The sequence below is a fragment of the Fusarium sambucinum genome, chromosome II (assembly GCF_050947815.1).
Source record: "Fusarium sambucinum isolate potato_lamoka chromosome II, whole genome shotgun sequence".
In the NCBI taxonomy this organism is placed as follows: domain Eukaryota; kingdom Fungi; phylum Ascomycota; class Sordariomycetes; order Hypocreales; family Nectriaceae; genus Fusarium; species Fusarium sambucinum.
This window is the reverse complement of record NC_139293.1, coordinates 1,131,120-1,155,381: the sequence shown is the minus strand read 5'-3', so window position 1 is coordinate 1,155,381 and position 24,262 is coordinate 1,131,120. Positions and strand designations below refer to the sequence as shown.

At 48.4% G+C, this 24,262-nt stretch overlaps 7 protein-coding genes across 7 annotated transcripts; 4 read left to right on the top strand and 3 right to left on the bottom strand.

Annotated features, from left to right (window-relative positions):
- Nucleotides 1-112: 112 nt before the first annotated feature.
- Nucleotides 113-2,006, top strand: FSST1_007178 (uncharacterized protein; the record flags this gene model as incomplete). Its single annotated transcript, XM_083223935.1, has 3 exons — nucleotides 113-481; nucleotides 531-917; nucleotides 969-2,006. The coding sequence occupies 3 exons, from the start codon at nucleotides 113-115 to the stop codon at nucleotides 2,004-2,006; spliced, it is 1,794 nt and encodes a 597-aa protein (XP_083083139.1).
- Nucleotides 2,007-2,765: 759 nt separating this feature from the next.
- On the bottom strand, nucleotides 2,766-10,884 carry FSST1_007177 (pectin lyase fold/virulence factor; the record flags this gene model as incomplete). Its single annotated transcript, XM_083223934.1, has 4 exons — nucleotides 2,766-4,728; nucleotides 4,778-5,732; nucleotides 5,783-6,491; nucleotides 6,592-10,884. 4 exons carry the CDS (start codon nucleotides 10,882-10,884, stop codon nucleotides 2,766-2,768), a joined length of 7,920 nt encoding a protein of 2,639 aa, XP_083083138.1.
- A 1,383-nt stretch (nucleotides 10,885-12,267) lies between these two features.
- FSST1_007176 (uncharacterized protein) lies at nucleotides 12,268-16,891 on the bottom strand (the record flags this gene model as incomplete). The annotated part of the gene is made up of 4 exons (XM_083223933.1): nucleotides 12,268-12,783; nucleotides 12,829-15,837; nucleotides 15,884-16,531; nucleotides 16,580-16,891. 4 exons carry the CDS (start codon nucleotides 16,889-16,891, stop codon nucleotides 12,268-12,270), a joined length of 4,485 nt encoding a protein of 1,494 aa, XP_083083137.1.
- Nucleotides 16,892-17,443: 552 nt separating this feature from the next.
- FSST1_007175 (uncharacterized protein) lies at nucleotides 17,444-19,032 on the bottom strand (the record flags this gene model as incomplete). Its single annotated transcript, XM_083223932.1, has 3 exons — nucleotides 17,444-18,334; nucleotides 18,400-18,639; nucleotides 18,688-19,032. 3 exons carry the CDS (start codon nucleotides 19,030-19,032, stop codon nucleotides 17,444-17,446), a joined length of 1,476 nt encoding a protein of 491 aa, XP_083083136.1.
- Nucleotides 19,033-19,463: 431 nt separating this feature from the next.
- Nucleotides 19,464-20,410, top strand: FSST1_007174 (uncharacterized protein; the record flags this gene model as incomplete). The annotated part of the gene is made up of 2 exons (XM_083223931.1): nucleotides 19,464-19,826; nucleotides 19,874-20,410. The coding sequence occupies 2 exons, from the start codon at nucleotides 19,464-19,466 to the stop codon at nucleotides 20,408-20,410; spliced, it is 900 nt and encodes a 299-aa protein (XP_083083135.1).
- Nucleotides 20,411-21,285: 875 nt separating this feature from the next.
- Nucleotides 21,286-22,888, top strand: FSST1_007173 (uncharacterized protein; the record flags this gene model as incomplete). Its single annotated transcript, XM_083223930.1, has 4 exons — nucleotides 21,286-21,545; nucleotides 21,590-21,826; nucleotides 21,873-21,998; nucleotides 22,054-22,888. 4 exons carry the CDS (start codon nucleotides 21,286-21,288, stop codon nucleotides 22,886-22,888), a joined length of 1,458 nt encoding a protein of 485 aa, XP_083083134.1.
- A 261-nt stretch (nucleotides 22,889-23,149) lies between these two features.
- Nucleotides 23,150-24,127, top strand: FSST1_007172 (uncharacterized protein; the record flags this gene model as incomplete). The annotated part of the gene is made up of 1 exon (XM_083223928.1): nucleotides 23,150-24,127. The coding sequence occupies one exon, from the start codon at nucleotides 23,150-23,152 to the stop codon at nucleotides 24,125-24,127; it is 978 nt and encodes a 325-aa protein (XP_083083133.1).
- Between the last annotated feature and the right edge of the window lie 135 nt (nucleotides 24,128-24,262).

Genomic DNA, 24,262 nt, shown 5'->3' with positions numbered 1-24,262 from the left:
TCAGGGGCACAAACACTGCGCCGAAATCAGGCTCCGGAACACAACTTCGGCTTTGCATCATTTCATTTCGTCGTTCTTCACTGCTTGTTTTCAGATCCAAACTGATCAAGCTATGGAAGGTCTCGACTCGTCTGTAGTCACTCAACCTTTCAACCTTTCGGTTGTGACTGGCAATGGAACCGACCAGCTTAGGACACTCGTTGCTCCTTCTTGGGTCAGTTCGCCTAACGTGCGAGGGACATTTGAAATATTGCAAAGTTGCATCTTGACACTCGTCGCTTGTATCTACACGGCCCTGCACCTTGATGTTCCTAAGAAAACGACGTGGCAACATTTATTATGGCAAAAGTTCAAATGGTCCGTCCTTACCCTCTTTGCACCTGAAGTAGCCGTTTTCGTGGCTGCAATGCAACTGCGCTATGCTTGGAACCTCAAATTAGAGCTCCTCAAGATTCGGAATCAACGGCGGGAGACCCTCGATGTATAATTCGACCCAATCGCCTCAATATCACATCATGCTGACTTTCCAGTTCGAAATTGATCTTAGATATGCCTTTTTCATCGTCATGGGAGCTGTCCGCTTCGACGTTCACGATATTCTCTCGTTTAACGATCTTAACGCATCTTACCGCGAACACTTTCAAGAAACTGACCTAAACCGGCGTTCTATCAGATCTGCTCCAGCATCCATAATCTTTCTCGCTAAACAAGGTCAATGGATAAAAATAAGGAAGCAAGATATTGATGACAAAAGCAAAGCCAACACGATCCAGAAAGTTCTTGTACTCATACAAGTTCTTTGGATGGTCACGCAATGCATGACTAGACACATAAGCGACCTGCCCATATCTCTATTGGAGATTCATACCATTGTTCATGTTGTTTGCGCTGTACTTCTCTACACTTGCTGGTTTAAAGTATGTTTCCCCTTGAGTCTATGAGTTGCTGTCATGCTAAACGCAATCTAGAAACCACTGGATGTTCAAGAAGCAATCGTTATACCCACAGAAAAATTCAGACTTGAAATAGCCACCATGCTACAGCGGCATTTCTATAGTGGCATGTCATACAAGATGGCGGTGTTTCCACCGAGAAGGAATGGAGAACAACCACCAACCGATGCCGATGGGTCACAAATGCGCTGGATCAGTCATCAACCAGGGGCGACCATGAGAGAGGGTGACATATTGCCATCAGGCCTTGCGCTGTGCAAGAACAAAGTGGAGAAACTACAAGACTCTTCCATGTACGAACTTGATCCGCAAAGCTGGCATGAAGATGTCTCGTTTGTATTGGAACCTCAATTTCTGAACCGCTGGAGTGTCATCTTCAACGCATATCCTTTTGAAGGTAGGGCTACTGATGAGTTTAGGATAGTTATAAGGCGGGGAGATGGCCAACACGACGAGCCGCGAGATGGGGGGGTTTTGTATCTCGCAATGGTGAAAGAATTAGAGCTACGAGAGTGGGGTCCAGATGGGGAGAGGCTATTTTGGGAGACTGAATCAATCTTCCATTTGCACTGGGGGGAATTATCAGAAATGGGTAAAAAGAAAGACTTGAAGAAGTCAATCAGAACATCGGATCTCACATTCTGGTCCTGGGAGTTTATTGTACTTGCCATGTTACTTGCTGGCCTGTACGGCGGCGTTCACCTGAGCATGGGTCAGGCCTGTCCTTCTTACGACGAAGGTATTATTTGGAAGGTCAGTTGCTTTATTCTGATTTTCTGGCTTCCTGTTGTCTTGCCTCTTCACGCTGCCTGCCTTCCTATATATATGGCAGGGCACGATTGGAGAAGTGAAGATGGTATGGTTCGGGCGATGAAGGTGATAACGTTTTACGTAATGTTTCTCCCACTGCTTTTATTTCTCCTTACCAGTCTTTCTTTGGCATATATATCAGCACGAGTCTTTATTATTGTCGAGTCTTTCCTTTGTTTGCGTCGGTCGCCTGTTGGCGTTTTCGTGTCTCCCGAATGGTTGGAGCTTTTCCCACATTTCTAATTCCTGTCATGTATCTATCAATTGTTCCACACTCAATACATTATCATGGCAAAGGATTACATCCTTATTCATCAAGGTTCAAGACGAGTGTGGGAAATGTTGAACCCATGTGACTTACTTGCTAACTAAGTAATAAATGACACTCGGCGATTGTCAAACTCATAATGAATTTCCGGGTAGACTCAATATGCATGTCATCAGATATAAACCAGTTCTGTTATGGGGATATGTATCACAGCTAATCATAAACAAGCATCGGCGTTAATAGATCGGTCTTACGGATTGCGAAGTCGGAAAGACTACGCAATGGTACACCACTTTGAGCAAATGTCAGCTGCCACAGATCGAATGCATGTCATTGCAGAAGTGAATCGGCGAGAAGAAACGTTCGGGCCACAAGCACAGTTGACTGTGCTTGTGGTGAGAGCAAGAGCACATTTAACTCAATCAACAACCTTCGCGGTAGCAACGCTTCAGGCGATCAGAAAAATTGACCGCTGGAAGCATAAGAGATAAGATTAGTAGGTCACTTTATGCTCCTTATTATAGTACCCTAAGACTCAGGAAGCTATTTTACTGCTACTTGGTAGCAACGCTTCTATTTTCGCTTCACCGTTCAAATTATGCTAAGCGATCAGCATGGACATTATTCATGGGAAGACATAATGCGTAGATTAATATCATGAGATCAATAAAACATTAGTAATTAAGCTATATATAGATGCCCAAAGAGAGCCATTATGAATCGAAATCTCAGTTTTAGTTGGTGCAAATCGCCGCACCCTTGCTCGTCTTCGTCGCCCAATTAGTCTTTGTCTCCCTCACAACCGATGTGCTCATCTTAGACACGGTGCTCCTCATATTCACGGTGCTAGAGGGCCTCAATGTAGACTTGACAGTCGTCCAGTTTGTGACAGTGTCCCGATCCAGAGTTACAGCCGATGTCTGCTTAACAGTGCTTGTCGTGGTAACCTTGACAGTTCCACTGGGCAAGGTGGTCGTCAATGTTTTTAAGATAGTGACTGTGCTTGCAGGAACGGTAGAAGTCTTCCTTTGTGTGACGACTGAAGTAGAAGCGACAACGACAGTGGTTGTGGAGGCTTTGAGGGTTGTGGTCTTGCCGGTTTCCTTGGTGGAGACGACTGTGGTAGTTGATGTCGATCCTGGGATGGTGGAGGTGGCGTATCTTGTTGCCACCGAGGTAGACACATCAATGACAGTCGCTGGCTTGAGAGTGCTTGTCTTTCCAATTGTCTTTGTTGTGATGACCTTGGTCGTAGTTGTGCTAGCGGGAACAGCCATGGTTGAAGTCTTGACGTTGGTAGTGAATGTAGAGAAAAGGGTAACAGTAACTGTAGAAAGACCGGCTGCGCGAGCTTCAAGGTTGATTGATCCGAGATCGAGTTCGCGACGAGTGAGACCTGAGGCTAGATTGACAGAAGGATTGCCAAAAACAACAGCAGCTCGAGGCTTGATAGCCGTTTCTATACCCAAATCGCGCTTGTGCTGTGTGGGGATGCACTTGAGCGTAGTAGTCTTGCTGATAGTCTTGACAGACGTTGTTACGACAGTAGACACGACTGTGGTTGCCTTCAAGGATGTCGTGGTGACACCACCAGTGCCAACTGTCACAGTCGTCGTACTCTTGACGGTGAGGGCCTTGGGGGTCGTGCTCTTGCTGAAGACAACGGTGGTTCTCTCAACGACAGTCTCAGTCACCGACTTGGGCGTGACCGTAACAGCTGTAGTCGTTAAAGTTGCGGTGACAGCCTTGGCGGATGATGTGACCCAGGAAGTAACGGTCGCATCAACGATTTGGGTGGAGGTTGATGTAACGGCAGCAGGCGTGATGGTCTTGCCAACATCCACAATCTCGGTGGGCTTGACCGTGACAACCTTGTTGGCTTGTGTAACGAGAGCCGCTTCCGTAACGGTTGTCTTCTCGATCGAGGTCTTCGTTGTAGGATCAGGCGTGATTGTGGTTCCAATGTCCTCGGTAAAGGTTGTCTTTTCAGTGACAACCACATCAGCGCCCGTTGTAGTAGTAAACAGGGTCTGGGACAATGTGACCGTCTGAGTAGTATAGACAGTTGTCGAACTGATGGTCTGGGTTGCGACAACAGCTGCATCGAAAGGTGTCGCGTGCACGAGAGTCATGTTGATCCAACTCGTCGAAGGGAAAAAGGTCCCAATTTGAAATTGCGCAACTTCTTCGTTTGACAACTGTTTAGCGAAAGAAGCACGGTTGCCGGATGAAGCTCCCGGTCCAGAGTTGTCGAATTCGCCAAAAATAACATTCTCGGTTCTAGGATCTGACTTGGTCCATGCAGTCCAGCCCACAGAGGCGATATCTGCACTCAGCTCAGTTTGGATGTACGCAACACGGGCCCATTGATCCCATGGTCGGCCCAGGTAGATAGTCGAGTAGGAAGCTCCGTCTGCGGGGGCAACGGTGCATTGATCGAACACGAAGCCGTTGGGGCCGGTGTTAGTTCCCTTCTTGTTCGCTGTCAATGCAATCTTATCCTTGTTAGGTGCGATTGTATTTTTCAAGAAGTATCCAGCTCCGGAACCCCAGATCATATCAATGTTTCCAGTGATAATTGAGTTGTATGCGAAAAGGTTGCCATTGACCAGGAGAGCGTCCTGGTTTCCGTATACCTGACAACCGTAGAGCGAAGCAAACTTGCTGCTCTTGACCGCAAATCCGAGACTGGCGTAGCTATGAACCTGTTAGTATATGTTTGGGCATCTGGACCACCTTTACTTACTTGGTGGCTGTGCCAAATGTGTTCATGAAGTTGATGTTGACAGCCTGGAAATAGTTTCCAGTGGCGTAGAAAGTGGCAGAGTCAGAGTTGGACGCATCCGCCTGCGTATCGATGCCCTTGTCGTACGTGATCGTGACCTGGTTCTTGGTGTAGTCATCGGGCGATTCCGAGTATCCAATGAAGAATGTAGTTCCTGATCGGCTGAGAATGATTTGTTCCTTGTATGTACCAGGATAGATGAACACAGTTGGGGTAACCTTGTTGGAGGCGGGAAGAGCATCGATCGCAGCTTGGATCGTGCTGTAGGTGGTAACTCCATCGATGGCTTCCTTGGACACAATGTAGGCACCCGGAGGCGGGGTCTTGCCGCTGTAAACAGCGTTGGGATCAGGCACAGGAACGACTGGCGTGCTGGACTTTGGAGTCACGATTGAGTCCCAGAAAGTCTTGTCAATCCAATCAGTACTATCCATGACTGACGAGAGAGGGTAGTCATCCTTGGTGAGAAGAGTAGCGAAGCCAAATGCCTCACGCGTCGCCGAGTTCTTCTCCCAGCTTCCAGGTCCTTCGTTGGCATACTCCGCGAAAGTGACATGATCAGTACGAGGATCAGTTGTCGACCAGATCTTCCACCCAGCCGGCTGAATTGATCCATCCAAGTAGCTGTTCTTGACCACGACAAGAGCATAAGCACTGTAAGGACGACCAAGATACACCTGTCCTGCCAAGTCAGTCGTGGCTGAAGCAGCCTCTGTGAAAAGACATTGGTCAAAAATGTAGCCGCCGATCGCGTTCGCGTCCTTGCGGCTCTGCGCAGTGATGGCTGACTTAGCACGCTTGGCAGCAAGGGTACAGCCCTTGAAGTAAGCCTTGCTGTAACCCCAGATGAAGTCAATCGCTCCCTCGATGTAACTGCTTTCATAGTACTGATAGCCCGCTGTAGCTCCCGTGAGTACTATGAGAAGTTAGTAACTGATATATTGACTGAGGTTGCTTTGTACTTACGAGTGTCCTGCCAGCCAATGAAGGAACAGCCGTAGAAGCCAATCTTGTCACCGTAAACACTGGCAGCGAGAGTGACATAACTAGGCGTCGCACCATCAAAGTTATCTGTGTTGATGAACTTGACATTGTAAAAGGCGATCTTGGTGCTGGCCGTTGCAATTGTCGCTGTGTCTGCGTTGCTGCGACCTGCCGGAATTGTTCCTGCGACCGAAAGTCCCTTGGCCTGGGTGATAGTGACTTGGTTGCTAGTGTATGTCTTTCCGGGCTCGGTCTCAGTGTATCCGATAATGGTGATGGGACCAGGTCGATTGATGGATGGGACCTGCTCCTCGTATGTACCAGTATAAACAAAAATGACTTGAGAGGTCGAATCCTTGGGAAGGCTCTTGAGCGCGTCAGTGAGACTTGAGTATGAGCCCGACTTCTCTCCGTCGACAGAAACAAGAACTGCGTCCTTGGGAGGTGTTGTTCCGTCTGAAGGGTGAGATGGCCAGGTAACTTCAGGTTCAGGTTCAGGAGCGCTGGAGTCGTCGATTGTGTAGCTGGGCGCAAGATTGTAAGCTTTCATGTCAAGCCAGCTTGTGCTGCCGATGAAAGAACCCAGCGAGTAAGCCGCAGCTTGGGACTCTGTGAGCTTTGTCGCGAAGCTTGCGCGGGAAGAGGTCCAGTTGCCGGGGCCAACATTGTTGTACTCTCCAAAGAACACATCCTGCCAGGTGTTAGTATGTTTCAATCATAAGAGTCATTGTGTGGGTGCGATTGAATGCGCGTCATTTCAATCCTCAGGGAATGATTGGTAGTATACTTACAGAGATCTGCGGGTTGCTTGTAGACCAAGTTGACCAGCCCGCCTTGGATATGTGCTTATCAAGGAAAGAGTTCATGTACACGACCAAAGCGTACTGAGACCAAGGACGACCAAGAGATGTCGTGCCGAAGGTGGAACCATAGCTATCAGTGTATGTCACCTTGCAGGTATCAAAGACAAAACCACCTGCCCAAGAAGAAGACTTGCGGTTCTGCGCAGTGATGTAGGCATTGGGTGTGTTCGATGCAATGTAGCATTGGTGGAAGTAGGCCTTGCTGTAACCCCAAATGAAGTCGACTGAACCCTCGAGATAACTGTTGGAAAACACTTGCACACCTTGGTTGACAAGAACGGAATCCTGGTAGCCAGAGAATGCACAACCGTATGCGGCCATGTTGTTGCCGAAGAAGTCTGCTGCGAGAGAGGCTGTGTCCCGAGTTTGTGGGTAAGTGTTGGTAAAGTTGAGGTTGTACAGCGAGAGTCCAGCTGAAGATGTGGTGGTCTTCCAGAAGAGGACAGGAGTCTCTTCATTTCTTGACTCGCCAGTGCCATAGCCCAACTTGAACCAGATGAGGACCTGGTTTTGTGTGAAGTCATTCTCAAAGCTGGTTTCACCACGAAGAGTGACGCGACCGCGACCTCGGTTGAGTTTGAGCTGCTCGTTGTAGGATCCAGCCTTGATGAAGACGGTATAATCCTCGCCATCGTCGGGGATAGCTGCAAGGGCAGACGCGACGGTCTTGAATTGGCCTCCGGTGGGGGAGGGGGCGACAGTCAGAGTAGAGCCAACAGCTTCAGTAGTGGATGTAGCGGAGGCAGTAGCAGTGGCAGAAGCCGATGTAGTGGCCGCGTCCTTGGCATACTTCGAATCGGGCCATCCTTGGAAAGGCGCGATAGCAGATTTGTCAATCCAAGCATCTCCTCCGAGGATAGAAGCAGCACTGAACGAAGAAGTGTCATCCACGATGGTGGCGACAGAGATGCGAGACGAAGAATCCCAACCAGGGCCCGTGTTGTTTCCCTCGGTGAATGTACCAGCAAAGGTAGAAGGAGAAGAGACCTTCCATCCGGAAGGGGCGATGTGCGCATCAAAGAAGGAGTTGACATAAGCAACATTTGATTTAGCGCTATAGTCCCGACCGAGGAAGGTGCTACCTTCAGGCACAGAGTTGGACTCAGGCACAACGGCACAAAGGTCAAAAACAAATCGCGATCCTCCGTATTGGCCCTGGAATTTGTGAGCGGCAATGGCCTGACCTGTTGTCGTTCCCTTGGAAACGATGACAGAGTTGTAAAAATAACCGGCGCCCTGACCCCAGAGGAAATCAGTAGTTCCTCGTAGAACTGAATGACTAACGAAGAAGCTACCGTAATCGAGGTAGAGAGTTCCCTGCGACGAATTGATATCGCATCCGTAAAAGGCCACCTTGCCTTTAGCATAGACAGCTAGAGCGACATTATTGGTAGTAGCCGCAAATGCATTCTCAAAGTTGATGTTGTAGAATGAGACGGCCTTGGTCTCGTACTTGCTAGCAGAGAAGGTAGCCGTTCCCGATGAACCGCCACTGCTGGACAGAACACCGCTGCTGGAGGTGATAGTGACCTTGTTGTTCTTGGAAGAAGAGCCATCGCTGCTTTGGCCTCGAACAACAGTGGCGCCCACTCGCTGGATGTTCACCTTCTCTTGGTATGTACCCGCGAGGATGTAAATGTACTGGGAAGTACTATCGTTGGGAAGTTGGGCGACTGCAGATGCAATTGTATCATAAGAGGCACATGGATTGGACTTGGGGCCGACAACGAAGGCTGTGCTGGGCACGGCAGAGGGAAAAGCGCAGGATGATTGAGTGGGTTCTGCAGATGTCGTGGCATCTTCTGCTTCGGAGGTGGTCGCAGTGGCTGAAGAGGCGCCCGAAGATGTGATCAATGAAGTGCCCGATGATGCGACAGATACGGCATTAGTGGTAGTTGGAGAACTGGACTCTGTCGAAGAAGCTTCGGTTGGAGCATCAGTGGTTGTAGTTGCTTCTTCCTTAAAGTCCTTGGCGTTGCTTGCCTTGATGGAACTCAAGACAGAAGCGTCAATCCAATCGACCGATGATACAGCCACACTAGGATAGGCACTCTTGAAGAGCGCGGAGACTTCATAGTCAGACAGATCTTTGGGGTCCGTGATCAAAGTGACATATTTGGAGCGGTCCGTCACATCACCAGTCGTACCAAACTCAACATAGCGGTTCAAGGGAGACTGTGTCTTGGCGTCGACATAGACACCAGAGGCAGCCAAGAAGCCTGAAGCAAGGCTAGAATCACGGTAGACAACCACAGAGCCATCGCCGTTTCCTGCGGCGAGGAACACGCGAGTGTTGGTGGCTCCGCTCTTCTTGACAACTTGGCAAGTGTCGAGTACGACGGTCGAGTTGTACATGGTGGTTCCAGATAGACCACCCTTGTTGTACACGAGCAGTGCGTTGGACTTGGTCGCTGTGATTGTTGTTCCGTAGACGTATAGGGAAGGATAGTTGTAGATGACCTTGTCTTGTGCCTCCACGTAGGAGTTGGCGATGATACCGGATGCATAACTGCCAGTGATAGCGGCAATACCAGCAGAGACGATTTCACAGTTGTAGAAAGCATTTTTTGAACCACGGAGAACTACGGCACCAACCGAGTTACCAGCTAGAGAGTTCAAAAACTTGATGCCCCTCCATGTAACACCGGCGGCGGCGGTGCTGAATGAAAGAGCAGGGTTGGAGTTGCCGCCATTGTCGATGACTACACCCGACGAACTGTCGCGCTTCTTAGATGCCTCGCCCACTATGGTCACAGTAGGCGTAGCTGCAATCACGACGTTCTCGGTATATGTACCAGCGAGCACGGTAACGGTAGGGTAGCCGCTTGTTTGAGCAGCCTTGATGGCATCGTTGATGGCTGTGTAATCTCCACTGCCGTCGGCGGCTACTGTGAGTACTAGAGGAGAGTCAGTCGATGTTGAAACAACGCTCTCTAATGTAGTTGTTGGGTCTGATGAAGCGATTGTGGATGAAGAAGGAAATTCGGTCAAGGAAAGTGATGCCTCGGAAGATTGAGTCTCCAGAGAAGATGTGAGGGTGCCGCTTGTCTCAGAGGATGCTGCTTGCGCGCTAAACTCTAATGATGTCGTATCGCTTGCAAGACCCGACGATGCCGTGGCGGACTCAAGAGTAGAAGACTCTGATTCAAATGCGGCGGTAGTGGTGGTACCAGTGATAGCGGTAGTATCAGCAGCAGTAGTAGTACCAGAAGTGGCGGTAGTATCAACAGCAGCGTTAGCAGTAGCAGTTGTAGTATCGATAACAATTGTGGTATCGGCAACAGCGGTAGTCTCGGTAGCAGAGGTAGCACCAAAATCAGTGTTACTGGAAGCAGTGGTATCAACACCAGTAGCGGAAGTATCCGCAGCAACGGCAGTATCGACGACAGTGGCAGTGTCAAAAGTAGCGGTGCTATCGGCAGCAGTAGTATCACCACCAGGAGTGGTATCAGCAACAGTGGTGCTACCAGGAGCAGTGGTGCCATCAACGGTAGTAGCAGTATCAACAGTGGTGGGAATATCAACAATGGCGGTAGTATCGGCCGCAGCTGTAGTCGAATCGTCGGTGGACAAGACTGTTGTGGCTGTGCCCTCCCTTGAGATTTCCAAGCTGGCCTCCGTGGTCGAAAGTGATACGCTGTCGCTGCTAACTGAGTTCAGACTTGGCTGCGAGACAGGTGCAGATGTAAATGTGTCGGCGCCAGTTGATGTCTCAGTAGTCGACGAGATCTCAGTAGATGATCCACTAGCAGTGTTTCCATCTACATCACTAACTGTGGCTGTCGATGTCGCATCAGAAGTAGCAGCACTGGAGATCAATGTTCCACTCGAGGCCAAATCCGCGGTGCTTTCAGATGCTGCGGAAGTAGCAGAGCCAGTCAAAGAAGTAGTGAGGCCAGTAAGCTCGGCCGCGGTAGTTGTTGGGTGGGTTGTCACGATCGACGAGTCGGTAAACACAGAGCTACCCTGGGGTTCCCTCCTAGGCTTACATGCCGAAGATCGTCGAACAAGTGGATTGATTTGGGGTGTGAAGGGAGAAATGTCAAGCGAAGAACGAACATCTCTCTTATTGAGATCGTCCAAATGAGTGACAGGAAGGGAAGATACAGTGGAAAGAGTGGAATGGCCAGAGGCAGAATTAATGAGAGAATGGACAACGGAACCTTCTTTTGCAAGACTGCTCCCAACAAAGGGAAGCAGTAACCAGAGCAGTCTGGCCATGGTGAACCGTATTTCCTAGTGATCCAATACAACAGCACGAAAGAGACAACACGCAATGATAACGAAAGAGAGAAGTACGTTGGCAAAGAGGTTACATTGTTACAGGGGCTACGGATACTGTTATTAAATTAATGGTCTCTCACTTACAAAAGATCTTGACGCCTCGAACGTGAGAGAAAAGACCGTTGTCGTCAGCGTGTAAGTCCGTCCATGTAGTTCTGGATCTCTCGCTTCGCCCGCTGGCATAAATAGTTTCGGGCAAACGACAGAAGCTGAACCACAAACTATTGAATTTAAACAGAAGCTAGAAAACAACCAAGCGAATGAAACGTTGAAACACGTACAACGGTCAAGAGGCAACAAGCAAAAGGCTCGGTCGTGGTGGACTTAGCCCCGGAGAAACTCTGTCAAGACGGAGAAATATACCGGTTTGGGTAAGAAGTCAACGGTGAAGGGTCCCATCGTCTCATCTATTTTAGCCAGGGGGCTGAAACCAATCACATTTAGCTAGTGACGGCTTTCAGGGTCAACCCAAACCGCTGGTAACTTTGGACATCTGCCAAGAGATCGCCAAGGGGTTTACAGTAACAGTTGAGGTAAGTGGACTTCTATAAGGCAGGCGAATCTGAGATAGCTCTCTTAATCTTAACTGACCTCATTGTTCACTTGTAAAATGGCACCTTAAGAGTCAACAATTGAACCCTGAATTGTCACTTTTCTCGACCACGTCCTCGGCAAACCATGACCAAATTGCAAGGATAAAAGGTCATTTGTGCTAGTTCTTGAGGTGAGAGTCTGTGAATGGGCTGGCTCATAAACACGGCTGCAGTGACATGACCAACAAGCTTATCATGAGATAACAGGCCTCAGGGTGTCAAAAAGACTAACCACGGGAAGTATCAGGGACGAAACTATTAGGTCAGCTTACGACTTTAAGACTATAATTTCTAGGCTATTTATTTTTGTACCCTAAGACCTACGAGGTCAACTTTTCTGTTACCCTCTCAATGGGATAGCTAGTGTCCGTCCGCCACCGCCACTAGATCAGAAAAAGCAGATATCGTGAGATTGAGATTTTTGACAGCTGACGGACCACGTGGACTTCGCCTATCTATAGTTAGCGCGCTCTAGACAGAAATGGGGAAAGAAAAGGGTACCCCTGTCTTTAGTTTGGTCTCGGTCAGTTTTTGTTCAGTCAATCTCTGGACCATCATCAGTAGTGGCCTCAGGGTAGGTGACAAGTAAAAGCGAAGGCCTTTAGTAGTAAGCTTCGCATGAGTCGAATAATGCGGACGAACATGTAGCGGAGCTTCCTCATTGTCATTAATATCTGGCTGAGATATGATTCTCCATGGCTATATACGTGCGTTGCTCATTACTATATCATCCCATGATAACCTGCCTCAAGTGTTCTTCCTCATTACTTCCCGTCCTTTTACACATCCCCCGGAACACGCCATCATTCTCCCACAATTCCCGTGGCGTACCGAACTCCACCATTCGCCCTGCATCAAGGACAAGAACCTTGTCAAAATCGGCAACGGTGCTTAAACGATGCGCAATAACAATCATTGTCCTATCAGTGAACCACTCGCGAATACTCTTTTGTATTAGTACATCAGTGGCGATGTCAATAGCGGATGTCGCTTCATCTAGTACAATGACTTTGGAAGCAGCTAGGAGAGCGCGGGCGATACAGAGGAGCTGTTGTTGGCCTTGTGAGAGGTTACTGCCGGACTCGGAGATTAGGCTTGATAGATCGTTGAACATGCTGTTTTCGGGAGTGTCGTCTTGGCCGATAAGATGAACTCTCTTGAGAGCTTCGTACAGTTTCACATCTGTGTATTCGCCGAATGGATCCAGGTTGGAGCGGACTGTACCAGAGAATAGGACGGGGTGCTGTTCACATTAGCTTATGCACCAGAAATATGTCTGTGATCGTACCTGTGGAATGATGGACATGTTTGATCTCAAGTCCGTCAACTTGAGCTTCGATATATCCACCCCATCAATAGCAATGCTCCCAGATCTTGCTTCCAAAAATCTGAAAAGGGCCAAAGTCATCGAAGATTTGCCAGCGCCGGTACGACCCACAACACCCACACGCTCACCGTGGCTGATCTTAAACGAAAGACCTTTTAGCACTGGTGGTAAATCTGGCGCGTACGCAACCTCTAGATCCTTCACTTCAACATTACCAGAGGCAGGCCAAGCAGCTGCCGGTCTTAATCCGCCAAGGTATTCTGTTTCGATGTTCATGTACTCTACCACCCGTTCCATTGAGTTCATCTCCAACTCCATGTCTCCATACGAACGGATCGTCCAGCGAAGACTTTCGGAGAAGTCCAGAATGAAGGATAGAGCCAGGCCAGCGAGGGCAGCATCAATTTGTTTGACGATAATGACAACGCCGACAGTGATGCTGAAAAGGGCTGTAATTAAAGCCATGCGTAAGCTCATCCATCTATTGGCTAAAGCAATGTAAAATGTGGTCATCGTCCAAGCATTCAGATTATTGTGCATCTGCTCCATATACGTTTGAGTTCTTCGAAACGCCCGGATAGTCGAGATACCGGCTAGTGTTGTATTGAAGAGTTCGAACACGGGAGACTTGGCATTGCTTTCGAGACGCTTCAAGGGCCGACTGGCAACTAAGTATTTGTTACCGGTAAATGCGCCAATGGCTAAGAGGACAACGGCTGGTGGGATGAGGTACGCAGATGCAAAGCAGGAAGCAACGCAAATACTGATAAGACGTAGCAGATGCGAGAAGAATTGACTCCACGTCATAGCGATACGCTCGTCAATAATGTTAAAGTCAGCCGTGAAGCGATTCAAAATGCGACCCGAGTGGACTGTGTCGAGCCATCGCATTGGAGCATGCATCACGGCGAAAAGCATCTTCTCGAAAAGGCTTCTACTGGCCCTGACAGCAAGGAAGTATGACGAAAGATATCTGAGAATACCCACAACTGCAGTAGCAACAGATATAACGATGTAAATCTTCAGATAGAAGATGACGTTGGGATCCGGTGCAATCTGTTTCGAGTGATGGGAGAACAACTGTGTCGTCGAGAACGTAGACCCGGAGATGTGGTGGGCGTTGGGGTTATCGGACGATGTGCTTGATTTGGCAGTCCAGATGCGAAGAACCCATGCTCTCCCAAGGATTCCCGCTTGATAGGCGAGATAAATGCCGATACACAATACCCAGGGAAATAAACCACCACTGCCCCTGATGTACGTCAGATAGACGCTTCTCTTGACGTTGCCTTTTTGTCGTGTTTCTTCTTGCATGAACTTCTTCGGGACAGCGTCCGACTTGGAAGGCTCGGTAGTATCCGATCCATTGGTTGAGATAAAAGCATCATCAGAGGCATCGATTAGGTCCATAGTGTCTTTAGTATCTGTGCTTGGCATGTCCGGTTGCTGGTGTGCGGAAAGTTTGGGAGGTCCAGAGTACAACACTCCCCCATCACCAAGTTCAACGACAAAGCTAGCACCAGGCATAACGAGACTCAAATGATGAGTAACGATGATCCGAGTACGTTCCTGACAGATATCACCAGTAAGACATCTATCGTAGATCCAAGCACCGACATGGGAGTCAACAGCGCTAAAGATATCCTCCATCAAGAGAATTTCTGCACGGGAGTATACAGCACGCGCAAGGGTAACACGCCATTTCTGGCCTCCACTCAGATTGACACCGTTCGATCCAATCTCGGTACTGTCACCGTCTCGAAGGGACTTTAGATCTTCTGTGAGGGCACAGGCTTCGAGGACTTTGCCATATCTTGACTTATCCATCGGCAGCCCGAAAAGTATGTTGTCGCGAAGAGAACAATTCTCGAGCCATGGAGTCTGGCTGATATAGGCAATTGATCCTGGGATGATCCATTCACTGCCCTGGAATTGTTGTTTCTTGGGAATGTGGATTGAACCACTGAGTAGATCCGCTTCACCCAAAATAGCAGAGAGTAGCAATGTTTTGCCTGTGCCAACCTTGCCAGAGACAACAGATAGAGCATGATTGGGGAAAAAGAGACGGAGATCAGACAGTATGAAATCGCCGTCTTCCGGGGCCCCGTTACTTGGCCAGGCGACTGAGGCATTGTGAAAGCTGATAGTATCGCTTAGCGTCAACTCAGTCTGTTTCTCAGGCTCGTCTAGATAAACGCTGATTCGCTTCAATGAGACCAAAGAGTCGAGTCCCAGGGTAAACAGCTCTGGCAGGGAACCAAGTGTCGTCTCAAGGGTATTAAATATCCCGATACTGACAAACGCAACCGAAGGCAATAGTGTACCATGAACAAGGACATACGTAGTCAGCGACGCAACGGCAAGTAAAATCGGACTTATGACCCAGCAAGCGAAGAGGCCACTATCAGCAAGGAAGAAATTCCACAACGTCGCTAGCTCAGCGTTTCGTAGCGCAAGGATCCGTCGCTCCCATTGTGCTTCCAGAGCTGAGAACTTGATCTGGCGCAAGCCAGTAAGAACCTCGCTGATCTTAGACAACTTGATATCGCGATGTCTCATCAATGCTCGTGACTCGGTGAGGACTTTGCCCGAAAACCAAGTATTGAGAGGTAACGTAATAGCCCACGCCATCATACCTGCGATGAGGGGGAGCCATCCTAGAATGCGAAGGAGGAAAATGGAAAACACGATGAGTTTGACGACACCAGCTATAATGAGGAAGTGATACTGGAAGAAGTAACAGAGTCTCTCTGTGTCGATACCTACCAGGTTGACAATAGCTTGGTGAGACTTGAGGGAAGGTGTGCCTTCGTCAGAGGCCTCGTCAGTCTCGGATGCAGATTCGTCGCCACCTGCAGTCCTGATGTTCTTGCGGAGTAGTACCTTGCCGAAAATTATGCCCGAGATTTGAGATCGGATTGGTAAGGCGAGGCTCTCGAGAGAGTACCAATATGCCCATCCTTCCATCCACTAGACATGGTTAGTTGGCAATCGAGGGGTGTTGGGAGAGACTTACTGAGTCCAGCAAATTAGACAACGCCATCAGCAAAACAAACACCATCAGTTGCATATTGTCCGCTCGTGCGGTTACATCTTCAAGAACATTGATGATCTTGAGCATGAACCAGAACGGAAGAATGCTCACAGCACAACGGACCAGAGTGACTGTCCACAGAAACAACAACCTGCCTTTGTAAAGTACTACAATTGAGCGGAAAAGTGAGTCTTGGCGGGTCAATTGATCCCATCGTTTTTTGAGGTCTTGGGATCTCAATCGTGAATCCCCTTGGGGCACATCCTCCGTGTCTAAATCATCTCGCTGCGCAGCATGACGCAGAAGAGGCTGCACCCAAGTCCAGGTTAAGCGCTCCAAGATAGAAACAGTCCATTGGCGATCAATTGCAACGTTTCTATGGAATACTTCTGGTCGTCTTGGGAGACAGGTGCTTGCGAAAGCTAATGCGACAGCGGACGATGTGCTGATGATGGGGAGAATGATGGAAACAATAGGGAGTTGCTGAGAGTGCATGTACCAGTACCTAACATAAGGCAATGACGATGCTATCAAGACTAGGGCAGTAAATAGTAGCCATACTCCCAGCTTTTGGGCTTCCACTGTTGAGTGTTGGAAGACGATGCAGATGCTATGAATGAAAGCCAATGTCTGTATGTGTTAGACCGAATGAGTCAACCGGGTAGGAGATAAACATACCCAAGCAGCAACAGTTAATGTAGGCTCAACGACCGACTCAACCCCATCATTGTAAAGTATGGATATCACGAGATTTGCAATACAAGTCCCAGTGCCAATGGTAGAGAATGCGATAATGAAGCTCTTGGCGCCTCTATTCGTAAACTCTGCTAGCGATCGTGGCGAGGCACATCCATCATCATCTTCGTAAAACTGATCCTTCGCCTTGCCATTTCTCGATTGGCGAAAAGCTGACTGCAGTGCATGGGAGCACGAGAATAGCGACACAGTTAATGCAACGCTGCTCAAAGACAGCGGTAGAATTGTACTCATGATTGACAATGTTGAAACATCGGAAGAGTAACTGATGAACTGTAAAATACGGTTATGTACAGACTCATGATGTAACTGCGAATAACGAGTCTACATCTTTACACGTTGAGCAGCCAGTCCGTTGAGTTTGTCCTCGACGTTTAGCGTATAAACTCCCTGTAGAGATCGACGAAACTATCGAAAGACGCCCGAGAATTCGGTCCGTCTCCGCGAGACACGGCTTGAGGGGCAGGGTTCAACCGGACAATGCCGCCGTCGAGGCCAGCCACACGGTTAGATACGCACATCAGAGAGCTGAGACATACAGCGGCGAATACAGGCATGAATTATGTCATACTCTCAACTGGGTAAGAGACAAAAGAAATGACATGTGCAGCCAATATTATCTCAACGCGTTCCATAGCAGCAATATTCTCCCTTGTTCGATATATCGAGTTACTATTCTGTTTGAGATGCAAGATTAGCTTCAATATTCAGGGCGCAACGCAAATAAAAATAATACTCTGATTAGACTAGACAATGAAATCTGACTCTAAACAATCTGTCTGCCTACTACTTTCTCATAACAGAGCAAAGCCATGATCCTCCTGAAGACACTGCGACAATTCGTCCTCCACTAGCTCTCCATGTTCCAAGCCCCAATAGTTTACCATTGGCGACATGATATGTGCCTACCAATGGATATTGCACCATTCCCACTGAGGCACGTAGGACAAGGTCATAATTGATGGGGGTGATGCGTCGCTGTACAACACAAGACACCCCAGGAATGATATTGGCCGAGTTGAGACCCCGGAGACGAGCTGTCCATTCATCGCCTGTCAAATCATCACCAAAGACGATGCCATCTCCCTTGCCACTGCGTATAGGCTTGAGGATGTATCCCTGGCGTGACTGGGGACCTGCTTGAATGAGGGTGTCCAATTCCTTGGAACCAGGAAGGATCGTGTCCACAATGTTGCGTTCAAGAGCCTCAGCTTGGGTCTCTGTCAGAACGCCACGGGCCATTAGGGTGGACAATTCTTGTCGTATGATACCCAGCATGCGTTTGTCGTGGACGAGTAACACTGTGCGCATGTCATTGAAGCATCGGAGGCTGATCTGTCGTAACACGTCGAGATCCAATGCATCAAGTTCCCGCTGATGCAGTTCCAGTCCAACCTGGTGAATCTCTTCCCAGATCTCTCCATTTTTGGCTTTGAACCTCCAGCTGTTTACCGTCGGCTCATCAATACCCTTTACGACGCAGCAAAGTCGGTTTCCAATCTTACTGCGTGCGTCTGGGAGTAATCTCAGCTGTTCCGGGGTAACAAGTCTTGGCTTGATACCAAAGCGACGCTCGACAGCATCAATAAACATGTGAATATCAATGCCCTTTTCGTCGCCCTTGAGGAGATGCAGGGGATAGCTAGGATCGAATAAGCTGAACAACCCCTGTAAGATCTACACACACACAAAGTCCTGTCAGAATTCAAGAGTAGCACAGGCATGGGGTTGCATTGTCTTACATTCTCTGGAGACGTAGCTCCAATTAGACCTGTTTCTTCACCCCGCACATTCCGATTGATAGCTTCCTGGCCATACGCTTCGTGCATGAAGCCATTGAAGGAGAACCGTGCATTTATCTCGGTGATGCAATAGTTCTCTTGACGCTTAGCCGTCTCTTCAACAAGGAAATCAGGGCGCCATGAGCCAAGACGCTGAGAGAATGGAGCCAAGTTGCCGATCTCAACCTGTGTCTCGATCCACTATGATCCGTTAAAATGTCTTCTCGTGTGTAACTCAGAAACACTTACTTGCAGTAGCTCCTCTTCTCTGGGCTCCAATGGCATGCGTTCGGGGAACCGCGCATCTGTGTCACTCCACCATCGTTGTACAATGTCTGTGATGGCTGCTGTCAAAGCCTCGTGCAGATCCTTCATCTGCTGCTGGTGATGTTCACCAACGAGAACAGGACGTGGACAGCCGGAGGCGTAAGATCCATTGTGCCAGAGGTTGGCAGGGCATAGCTTGAGGACTGATTCTTGTAGATATGCTTCCTCTCGAGCAAAGCTGGCTGTGTCAATGTTGTGACTTGTGATTGGCGCAACATCATCAGGACCAGGGCCGACGACAATATGTGTGAGCTGTTGAGTATGCATTTTGGCGTCTGGGACTCGGGATTGAGGTTTCAAGGTGGGTTGACGACAGTAAGGAAGAGAGGATCATTGTGAGGCTATTTATGTAAGAAATGATACACAGTAGACCTGACTGCCAACCCTGGCACGTTGGAATCATCTCCATCCCGTAGTTAGAGCCACATCAAGAAAACCTAATGGGTGGTTGTCATCGGACTTCCCTGTCCCGTAGTGGATATTGCTAAGACCAGTCATCTCAAATGGGAGTGGGCGACGCAAGAAGTGATTCAGATCGGATCTTACCAGGATGTGCAGTCCTTGCAAGACAGAGATTTCCTCAACAGACTAAGAAACAAGAAGATGTTCACGGGCCCGCCTTTCATGGGCGATGTTAATAAGTCTGAAGCCCCATCGAGGCCTTAGTCACTTGGCTCATCTTCATCAATTCGCCCATCATGTATCGCTTCTCAAGTACTCCCCGTTTATTACGATCCTTCACATCAAAACCTTCCTCCCAATTATCCCGTGGTCTTGCTACGTTGGCTTCACGACACACACTTCAAGTTTTGGAAGCCCCATCTCTTTCTTATGCTCAGCATCGGGATCATGTCGACCGTGTATCCTCCCAACTTGAGCGTACGGGAATGCTCAAGATCAGCCTTGGCTTCCAAGATGACTCAAGTTCCTATCTGAAGCAGCTTCTCGTCAGTCTTCACAAGCATCACAACCATCATCTACCTATATCACACAGTGCCAAGCAGGGCTGGTTTTGGGATGTCCGTCCCAGCAAAACGATGTTCCAGGCTGGCGATCATCAGGTATGCTCGCATATACACGATTTGACTTCATATTCTGACTTGTACAGGCTCGATCAGAAACCATGGAATTATTTCCGTGGCACACCGACTGTAGTTACGAAGATCCATTGCCACGATATTTCGCCCTCCAAGTCCTCCAGCATGATCGTTACGGAGGCGGCACTCTATCCGTCATGAACGTTGAGAAGCTCAACGAACTACTCTCACCAGAAAGCAAGGCAACTCTCATGTCTCCCGAATTCCGCATTGAGATTCCGCCAGAGTTCATCAAGGACGCCGACAGAAAACACATCATTGGAAGTATCCTCAAGTCAAACGGCGAGTCCACCATGATCCGTTTCAGAGAGGATATCGTCACACCATTAACGGACCGAGCGACACTCGCACTGAAAGAGCTCAGGGAGGCGCTCATGCAGCAGGAAGTTCAGGCACACACAACCGTGCATCTCAAGTCGTCGGATTTGCCGAAGGGTTCCATCATTCTCATGGACAACCGTCGCTGGCTGCATTCTCGGAATGACATCAAGGACCCAGAGCGTCATCTCCGAAGGGTGAGATGGGATGCATGTGCTTTCAATAATTAAGAGACAGTGATGTAATGTATTGGATAGATAGCTTAGTTGGTGTTTAATCTTGCATGGGGTTTGCATACGTAAGTTACCTCGCTGGAGGAATTTGTCAATATTATTTTTTTAGACTTTCGTATTGTAGTGTTGCTTTGTGATGTGCTTAGACTTCAAGCCACGTCATGATGGTGGGTTCCTGGTTTGAGACACTATTTCGTCTGTAATCAAGACCCGTAAGCAGCAGTTATCGTCGATTCCAGTAACCGTCTCTGTCAGACATCGGCTCCCGAGTCCGTTCCTCACAAACATCTCATTTCTCCGAACCCCAATTGCCTCGGTAGGCCATCAAGCCGTGTCTCTAAAATCAAGACCTTGTCCCTGTCCAGCCTCGTCCCCTTCGACCCGACCCGCTTTAGCCCTGGCGATCTTTCAGCTGGCAACTTGCTGAAGATCTCATGCAGGATCCATGCTAGCACGTCCATACTACCGGTGAGGCACGGCTTTAATGATCCCATTCGATGGCGTTATAAAATTCGCTGCCATGATTAGTTAGTTGAGCCCGCTCAAGCCGCTTGAAGTTGGTATGCTTACCTCCCTCGGTCTCTTGCGCGGCTGCATATCTCGTCATTTGAGACATTCTAGGGTTGTACACATTAGTCAATTACTCAACAGTATTTCGGGGCGGACGTCAGAGACATCATTCGAACCAGTCGGTCGACTGCTTTGGCCCCCGTGCTGTCAAGGTGGCTCCGTGTTCGTCTTGCCCCTTCATGTTTATACGCGCGTATAAGACCTACCTATTAGTTAGACTGCAACTACAAGCATCACGATTGACAGCCCCAAGTGTCACATTATTTTTACAGTCCAATTGACTCGAAAAGTTGGAGTCAAGCATGCTGTACTCATTGACTGACGTGCTGGCGGTCGCCAAAACACATCCTTTCTATTCTGATGCGAAATATCCACCAAATGATGAAGCTATTCGCGCTGCTCGTGAGAAAGCAGCCATTCAAAACTCTCAGTCCAACTACCTAAGTAGAAGTTTGATAAAGCCTCTCTTTAATCTTCTCCCATTTACACAGCGGGAGACATCTTCATTGACACCAGAAGAAGCTGAACTGAAAGCACGACCTTTACTTCACAAGCATGATCTGTAAGTAACGCGATGCACAGAGCAACCCCTTCTAACAACCTCAGATACGATGTAATTGAAAGGCTAGTCAATGATGTCAGCCCTGAAAACACATACCGTCGCAATGTCTATACGAGTGTCACCGGCGGTGGCAGCACTCTATCAAGACCACTATTCTTTGCGACTGATGCACTAGAGAACCGTCGTCATAGAGCTTACTTTGGTGAGTTCTTGAATAAGACCGGTCTCATTGAAAGCGGTGACTGGGTCGTCACGATACACTGCGGAGGCAGTCTCTACAGGTATGTCAATGCGCAAGATCGGAAGCACGATACTGACGAGAGATAGATCGCTGGACCTAACGCTAGAGACTATGGAGAACGCTGGTGCATCCGTTCTCGCCGCCGGGAGTTATAGCAAGCCCTCCGAAACTGTCGATCTATTAAAAGAGTTCAACGTGAATGTCCTTACGGGGTAAGTTTCGTCTCTCATTACCAGTATCTTGATGTCGGGGTGCTAACTTTTGCAGCGATGGAGGTCAGCTTATGGCAGTGATCCATTACATCTCAACCTTGAAAGAAGACCGAGAAAAGATCAAACTGAACAAGGTCATCTACACTTCTGAAGCACTCACCGTGGCGCAAAAAGCTCACATCTACGACGTCCTTGGTCCCGTCAAGATCTGTTCTGTATTGGGTAGCGCAGAAGCTGGTCCCTACGGAGTAAGTACGCCAGAACTCACTCCTTCTGACCCAGGCGTGACATATAACGACTTCATTATCGACACTCGTATGACTATGATTGAGATTCTGCCAATTGACTACGCCGAGAACAAAGACATCCCTGTTCCAGATCTTCTTCCTGAAGGGGAAACAGGTGTAATTGCACAAACTGTACTAACACGTCTTCGCAATCCTGTCGTACGGTATGTCACCGGTGACGTGGGGTCCCTTCATTCTCTTCCCGAACAAACACGCTCCCAGATCCCTCAATCTGATCAACCCTACCTTCGCATCCTCCGTCTACACGGCCGTGACCGACGCTTTAGCTTCATGTGGGATGGCTTTGATACCCGGTTTGACAACCTAGCTACTCTGCTTTCTGAGGAACAGTACGGAGTTCTCCAGTGGCAGGTCATTCTGAGTAAAATGGAACCATCCTTGGAGGCTTTTCTGGAGATTCGTTTGCTATGTAAGGAGGATGAGGCTTGTAGACAAGCTGCCCTTGCGCGCTTGAACACATTTCTCAATATTTATCCTCCCAATGCGCACAAGTTCAATGTTGCCTTTGTTGAGGGTCTTAGTGGGTTTGAGTTGAGCAAGACAGGACAGAAGGTGATCAAATTTATTGATCGGTCTGCATAATTTCGGGGTTCAATGATGTATTTCTGGTTATGTCTTATGTATAATAATAATCCACCTTTTTTAATCTTGATCATCTCACGATAAGATCTTATCAGATTCTAGGCAGCACATTCTCCGCTGAGTCATCGAAATCCACACTCAAGGCAGCAACGACAATTCTTTCCTTTAACCCCTGAATTAATCAAATTATAAATATCTCGTGATATATCTTTACCTGAAATAATAAACCCAGGTTCTCTTCATCATTTTCAATCCCTCGTCATGACCCAAAATCAGCCTGTGGGTACAAGTTTCCCTGGTGGGATGTCACTAGAACGACGATCTTCATCGGCTTCGGAAAGATCGACACAAGCATCATTGGCCTCTGAGAATGCATCTTCACAAACTTCAAACCATGGATCTCAAGATGACGAAGAAGACGACGAGGGAAGCGAAACGGGTTCAGAGGATCTCCCCATTCGAGAACCAACCTACACCACCCAAGAGCTGGTCGCCATCATTCTGGACTTTTACAACTTCCTCGCAACTCTTCACTTTGATGCTGCAAACCTCAAAACAGCTCCACCAGAGGGATGGCCTAGCCTCACACCTGAAGTGTTGTCAATCTTAGACAAGTCCGAATACGTTCTCGACCTTATCCATCACATCCCTTACTTCAAACAGTCCTTCTGGTCCATTGGTTTTCTGTACAAGTCACAGCTGTGTGACATTCCCGAATATACGCTCAAGGGCTTTGAGGAAGAAATGTGGTGCGCAGAGGACTATGAATTTGTTTCAACAAGAGGTGAAGCAGACGGAAGACACTTTATCCGCCTTGCCGAAGGAAGAGAAAGTGGTGGCCGTGAGGTATGGCTGAACGCCAAGGATGGCGAGATTGTGGACAGCGATATAAGAGGCGATTCTGAAGATCCGGTGGATATACAGGTTTATTTCAACAGCCTCAAGGAGAGATATCGAAAGTTGGAATTGTTTCCAGGTCCTCCTGATAGTGTTACTCAAGAATACGAGGAAATGCCTGAGTGTGATGAAACAATCACTGAAGCGGAATTCCTAGAGCAGGGACCAAAAATTTCTGTTGTTGAGAATGTCGATTTTGGTAGGAAGCTTTATCGCAGGTTTGGATGGCCTGATTCTTTTCAAAGAGAAGAGTGCTGGAAGGAAGTTGAGAGGCTACAAGGTGAAATGAACGATATGGATGAGACTATTTGGGAAGGGACTCCCTTGTACGGTCGAGAATGAAATATATATCAGATACCTTGGTCAGTGTTTGGATATCTGTTTCTGAGCTTGGTCTTCCTGTAGATAGATCATACCGTGTATGAGAATCTATTTAGAGGGTGTTGGACCGATTATCCTCGGTGATTCACAGTGCAA